The sequence below is a fragment of the Orycteropus afer genome, unplaced genomic scaffold (genome assembly GCF_000298275.1).
Source record: "Orycteropus afer afer isolate SDZICR_OR568_19922 unplaced genomic scaffold, OryAfe1.0 scaffold00019, whole genome shotgun sequence".
NCBI classification, from domain to species: domain Eukaryota; kingdom Metazoa; phylum Chordata; class Mammalia; order Tubulidentata; family Orycteropodidae; genus Orycteropus; species Orycteropus afer.
In genome coordinates, this window is record NW_006921606.1 from 4667305 (window position 1) to 4672973 (window position 5669).

Genomic DNA, 5669 nt, shown 5'->3' on the forward strand with positions numbered 1-5669 from the left:
CCAAATATTTTTTCCCAATCTGTAGGTTCTCTTTTGACTCTTTTGGAGAAGTCTTTGGAAGCACATAAACATTTAATTTTTAGAAGGTCCTAGGGGACTTCTTGTGTAAGGTTTATCTTGTTTTATTGACTCTACTTAGCTCAGGTATTCCCTGGAAAGAAGGCAAACCATTTTAATGCTGTCAGACTTGATCCCAAGAGAGAGGAAAAGTTATTTTTAGAATTAGCATTCACTTTATTAAAGCTGTAGGTGGTGCAAACTTTTAGGTGCTCCATTATCGGTTAAAAGGTTGTTTGTTGGAACCCATCCAGAGGTACCTCAGAAGAAAGTCCTGGTGGTCTGCTTCCAAAATGTCAACAGCCTTGAAAACTCTATAGAGAAGTTCTACTCTCCAACACATGGGAGTTAGCCTGAGTCGGAATAGACTCCATGGTAACTGGTTTGGTGGTTTTGTTTTTAATGATAAAAATCCTAGTTCTTAAGTTTTTCGTTCAATTTATATATCTTATTCTATTTATAAATCTAGCAAGTTTTTGTAGTTGTGGCTTTGAATCATATTTGGCCTCATTTACAAATTTGGCCATTGACAACTGACAAACATTAAAAACCACAATTTGAAATTTAACATGTTTAATTTTATTTTTAAGTTCTTGGCTATCTGATTAAAAAACAAACCCTTCTCAAGTATTTAAGTAATTCTCATAAACCTAATAATAGTCTTATAAACATGGGAAATCTTAAGTTCTCAATATTCTAATACTGCTTATAAATCTAATAATATTTGATTGTACAATAACAAATCTAATCCATTAAATATCCTGCCAAATTCTTCTAAACATTACAAGTTCTAAAAAATGTACATATTTCCTATCACAGAACTACTGATATTACAGGTCTGACTTATGGAGCTCTAGTGGCATAGTGCCTAAGGCATTTGACTACTAACCAGAAGACTTGTGGTTTAAACCACCAGCCACTCCTCTGAAGGAAGATTGGGCAATCTACTTCCATAGAGATAATGCCTCAGAAACCCAAGGAGGGGTCGCTACGAGTCAAATTGACTCAACAACAATGAGTTTTTTTTTTTTTTTTTTTAATATTTAATTCTAAATATCCCCCCAGATAAGATACTTTTTCCCATTAAGGATATAATTGTCACTGTCAACAATTTTAGGGTTGCCTTCTCAAGTGGATTTTTCAGGGATGATTTTTAAAAACTTTTGAAAATAAAGTTTATTATTATAAATTAATACATCTTCTTTGAAAGCAAATTTGGAAAATGTATGTGGCTACATGTAATCTCTGCACCCTCACCCTCACCCCTGCATACAGTCCCCACACCCCTCCCCACCACAGCTACTCAGTGGGAGGTGTCTAGGTCACATAGAAACTCAGGCAAAATAGCAAACTGCAAGGAAGAAAGCTAAGACATGGAAATATGACCCTTGAAGTGACTATGTTCCCTGAGACTGCTGGGCCTATGGTTATGTGTGAATGAGGATGACTGATATCCCACTGTCCTCCTTTCTGACAGGTTGGCCTCGTTCAGCTTGGGCAGGAGCAGGTGCTAATCCAGCCACTCAATGATTCCTGGGGCTCTTTCAGTGGACGAGAGCATTTGGTCAGGCGCAAATGGTCCTCAGAACCTAGCCCCTCTGCTGAGATGCAGGCCTCTGGGCAGCTCTGCAAGGTTCTAACAGGTGAGTCTGAGAAATGGCATGAGTGGTTCAGTGTATACTTACAGGTGTGTCCCTGAATACATGCAAGTCGTGTGAGCAAGAACTTTAGGAGTAGAACTTTTCCTTTCTATCTATGTGTATTAGTGTCAGTACATATTTCATGGGTAGCAGCCCTTTGGACAAATCATCATTTTGTTTCTGGAAGGAACCCAGGATCTCATTCATGCAGTGCTTCAATTTTATATATCAGGAGCAAATCAGGGCCCAGAAAATCTTAATGGCTTATTTATCAAACCTCAGGTTGGTAGCAAAGCTGGGATGAGAATTCCCTCCTCCTGATGCCCTGATCAGCACTTGCTCTTATAATCCAGTGGTCCTGTTGGGCAGCACTAATTAGTCCCCTGGTAGACTCTAAGGAACTCTGGTAGTATTATGGTTAAAGCATTGGGCTGCTAACCAGAAGGTTGGCAGTTCAAGCCCAGCAGCTGCTCCATGGGAGAGAGATGAGGCAGTCTGCTCCTGTAAAGATTTACAGCCTTGGAAACCCTCTGTGACAGGTCTACTCTGCTTTGTAGGGTCACTATGAGAAGGAATTGACTCAGTGGCAGTGGGTTTGGTTTGGGTGGACTCTAACACTGCAGCCCTGCTGATGCAGTGGTTAAAGTGCTTGGCTGCTAACTGCAAGGTTGGCAGTTTGACCCCACCAGCTGTTACGCAGGAGATAGATGTGACAGTCTGCTTCCATAGAGACTTACAGCCTTAGAAACCTTATGGGAAAGTTCTACTCTGTCCTGTTGGGTTGCTATGAGTTGGAACTGACTCAATGGCAGTGGGTACAGCACCTATAGGACACAAATGTGGATTTTCTCAGGTGAGAACCATCAACCAGGGCCACCAGCATGAAACTCAAAGGCCTATGTATTTTATTCCCACTTTTCCTTCTATGCAAGTCAGTGTTCATCAGCTGTTCCTCCATGATTAGTGTGGTTGAGATCATGGAATGTTTGTCTAATTACTAACTTCTATCCTCTTTAGGGGTGTGATACCAAAGATTGCTGACAAAATGATAAATTTTGCTGGTGATTGCATTTTTGTTCCTAAGAATAATTTTGAGACACACTTTTGATATCCTATTTAGGCTATAAAGAAGCAAATAAAATAAACAAAACCAGGGAGGGGTAGATGTGATGGAAACTAAGTTAGAACAAGAGCATCTGTGCCAGGCCGCAAAGAAAAATTTCTGCATTTGATTAAAAGCTAATCTCCTCGTCCTTGCACCTAAACGTCATGCGGATGTGTGTGTTGAGCAGGAGCAATGTGCATATTTAAGCTGGAGGCAGACTCAGGCTCTAATCGGAACACAGACACAGAAAAGAGGTCTATATTTTGCTTCTGATCTTCTTGCTTTGTTTGAATTAATCAGTAGACTTTGTTCTTGTGTTGAGAAAGACAGTGATCCTTTTAATAGGGTTAAGCCACCAATTAGGCATTTTCTAGTTTGGATTAGCATCTCAGGTCAGTGCAAAAGGTTAAAGCCCTTGGCTGCTAATGGAAAGGTTGGAGGTTCAAGTCCACCCAAAATGCCTTGAAAGAAAGGCCTGGCAATCTACTTCAGATTTCCAAAAAAATCAGCCACTGGAAACCCTATGGAACACAATTTTATTCTGACACATGGGGGCATCATGAGTGAATTGACTCGACAGCAACTTTTTTTTTTTTTTAAGTTTGGATATCTTTCAAACATTTGGAATTTAGAAATAGGAAAAATTAATTTTCTAGGATACCAGCAAAGCACATTCTGGAAGATGCCTAAAAGATTAATCAGATTAATCACAGATGGTCCCATGCGAGCATGTTCCTATGGCTGAATGTGGGAGCCATAGATGTCACTGCATCTGTTGTTGACCTTGAACTACTCTAACCATGGAGAGTGGCCTAGAATTAGCCCAACTGGCTACTGCAGGGGAGGGGGATTGTGACACCTATTCCTTTCCCACAAAGCACTTACTTTACCTTAGCATTGAACCTCGGGTAATCCACCATATTCTATAATGGTCCATGTCTGGGGAGGGCTAGGGCCTAGAGGGACTGGCACAGTGAAGGCTGCCTAGGAGAAGCCACTTCCTTTCCTTGGGTACTACTGAGGTTGCATTTCTAGCAGTCTTCTGGGCTGGGAACAGGCTGATCCTATTTCCCTTATAGCTTATTCATGAAATAACGTTCCAGCTTGAAACTTAGCATGAAAATAAAGAGTCTGCAAGCCTTTTTTTAAAAAGTATCTAATTTTTGAAAGATTTTTGGGCTGTTTTCAATAAGTAAAATGGTACTTTGGGAATTTTCAAATGTTCCTCAATTTTTCAGTGGTTATTTTGACTTTCAACTCTTTTTTTTTTGCTTATTTTAATTTCTCTGTTTAAACTGAATCTTCTGAAATAAGATTAAAATTGTATTTTAATGGCTTTTAGTAACTGTTTGAATCTCTGTCTCCTCTACCATGGTAGATATATATGGTAGAGGAAGATGGTAAAATAATGGGACTAATTTGCCACGAGGCACTTTCAAAATAGGAATCCCACAAACTCTTTGAGTAGTGTTGGACTCATTAGAACTCAAGTGTGCTGTCAACAAGGGTGCCTGTGAAGGCACTGATGTGCACATTCTGTTGTGATTGTTACTCACTTCTGTGGATTGGCTCTCAGCCCAATGCAGTAGAAAAATCTACATGCAGAGCACCTACCCCAGAGTGATTCACCCACCTACTCTAGGGAGATGCACCCCTTAGATCAGCCAGACATGAAATATCAGAGGGGCAGCATTCACATAGAGGGAAAGCTGGACAAACAGAATGCATAGATAAGAAGTGCACAGAGAGGGGCTAGTCACAGGGAGGAGAAGGGAGGAGAGTTTTTTGTGGTTGAGGATGGTAGTCGGGGCCATGAAATCAAATGTGTTCAGGGCCGTGAAATCAAATGTGCATGAACTGTTGAATGTCAAACAAATCTGCTTTGTAAATTTGCACCCAAAGCACAATTTAAGGAAAAAAAAAAAAGTTAAAAAAAATCATTGCAGTTATTTCATAGCATTGTCTTGTTCATGTATAGCATTATAAAGTTAATTTTAGTGAATATTTGGAGGCTACCATAACACATCAGAAATGATATATTGCTAGTTTATGCAGTAACTTGAATGTATAATTATATGTATATATATTCTGTTGTATATAATTGGTTGGGGCTTATGCTTTGTATCGATTTTTTGAAATAACAAATCAAATTGGCTTAAACACTAAAGATGTCATTAACATGGGCAATCTACTTCCATAGAGATACTGCCTCAGAAATCCAAGGAGGGGTTGCTTCGAGTTGAATCAACTCGATGGCAGTGAGTTTTTTTTTTTTTTTGGTTGTGAAACAGAAGAGTCCAACTGTAGATTGCGCTTCAGGTAAAGCTTGATCAGGTGGGCTTGGCTTCTCTGCAGTTCTTTACCTGTAAGCCAGCTTTGTTTTCAACTGTGGAGGCTATATTAGTTCCAGGTTTCACATTTCCAAATCATACCAGAATATTGGATAACTCTGTTTCCCAAATTTCCAAGGAAGTGTCCTAAGCTTTCCATGTAGATCACCTTTGTTGATAGCATAGGTCTGGATGACTTGAATGCATCACTGTGGCAAGAGGGATGAATTACCCTGCTTGATTTATAGTACTTAGAGTCTAGCCTAAAAGCTGAAGCTGAAGTGGGGTCAGTTCCCCCAAAATAGCAGAGCAGCTACAGAGGGAGACATCCACAAAACCAAATGTAATTGCCTAATTTTGAGTTATCTGACATCTTTTATATGGAAACCTAATTTTAAATGTTTCGCCCATCATCTTGCATTATCATGCAGTTATTTTTTTTTTTTCCTTTTTTTTTTTTTTTTATTAGGATTAGGGTGAAGATTTACAGAGTAAATTCACTTTTCATACAGCAGTTCACATATACTTTGTCTCATG

At 39.4% G+C, this 5669-nt stretch overlaps 1 protein-coding gene across 1 annotated transcript in view; it reads left to right on the plus strand.

Moving 5' to 3' along the window:
- Window positions 1-5669, plus strand: part of ADAMTS17 (ADAM metallopeptidase with thrombospondin type 1 motif 17) — a 918064-nt gene that overhangs the window by 20181 nt on the left and 892214 nt on the right. Inside the window, exon 3 of the mRNA XM_042783577.1 lies at window positions 1535-1700. Coding sequence (XP_042639511.1) covers window positions 1535-1700 — 166 coding nt within the window. The remainder of the gene's footprint in view (window positions 1-1534; window positions 1701-5669) is intronic.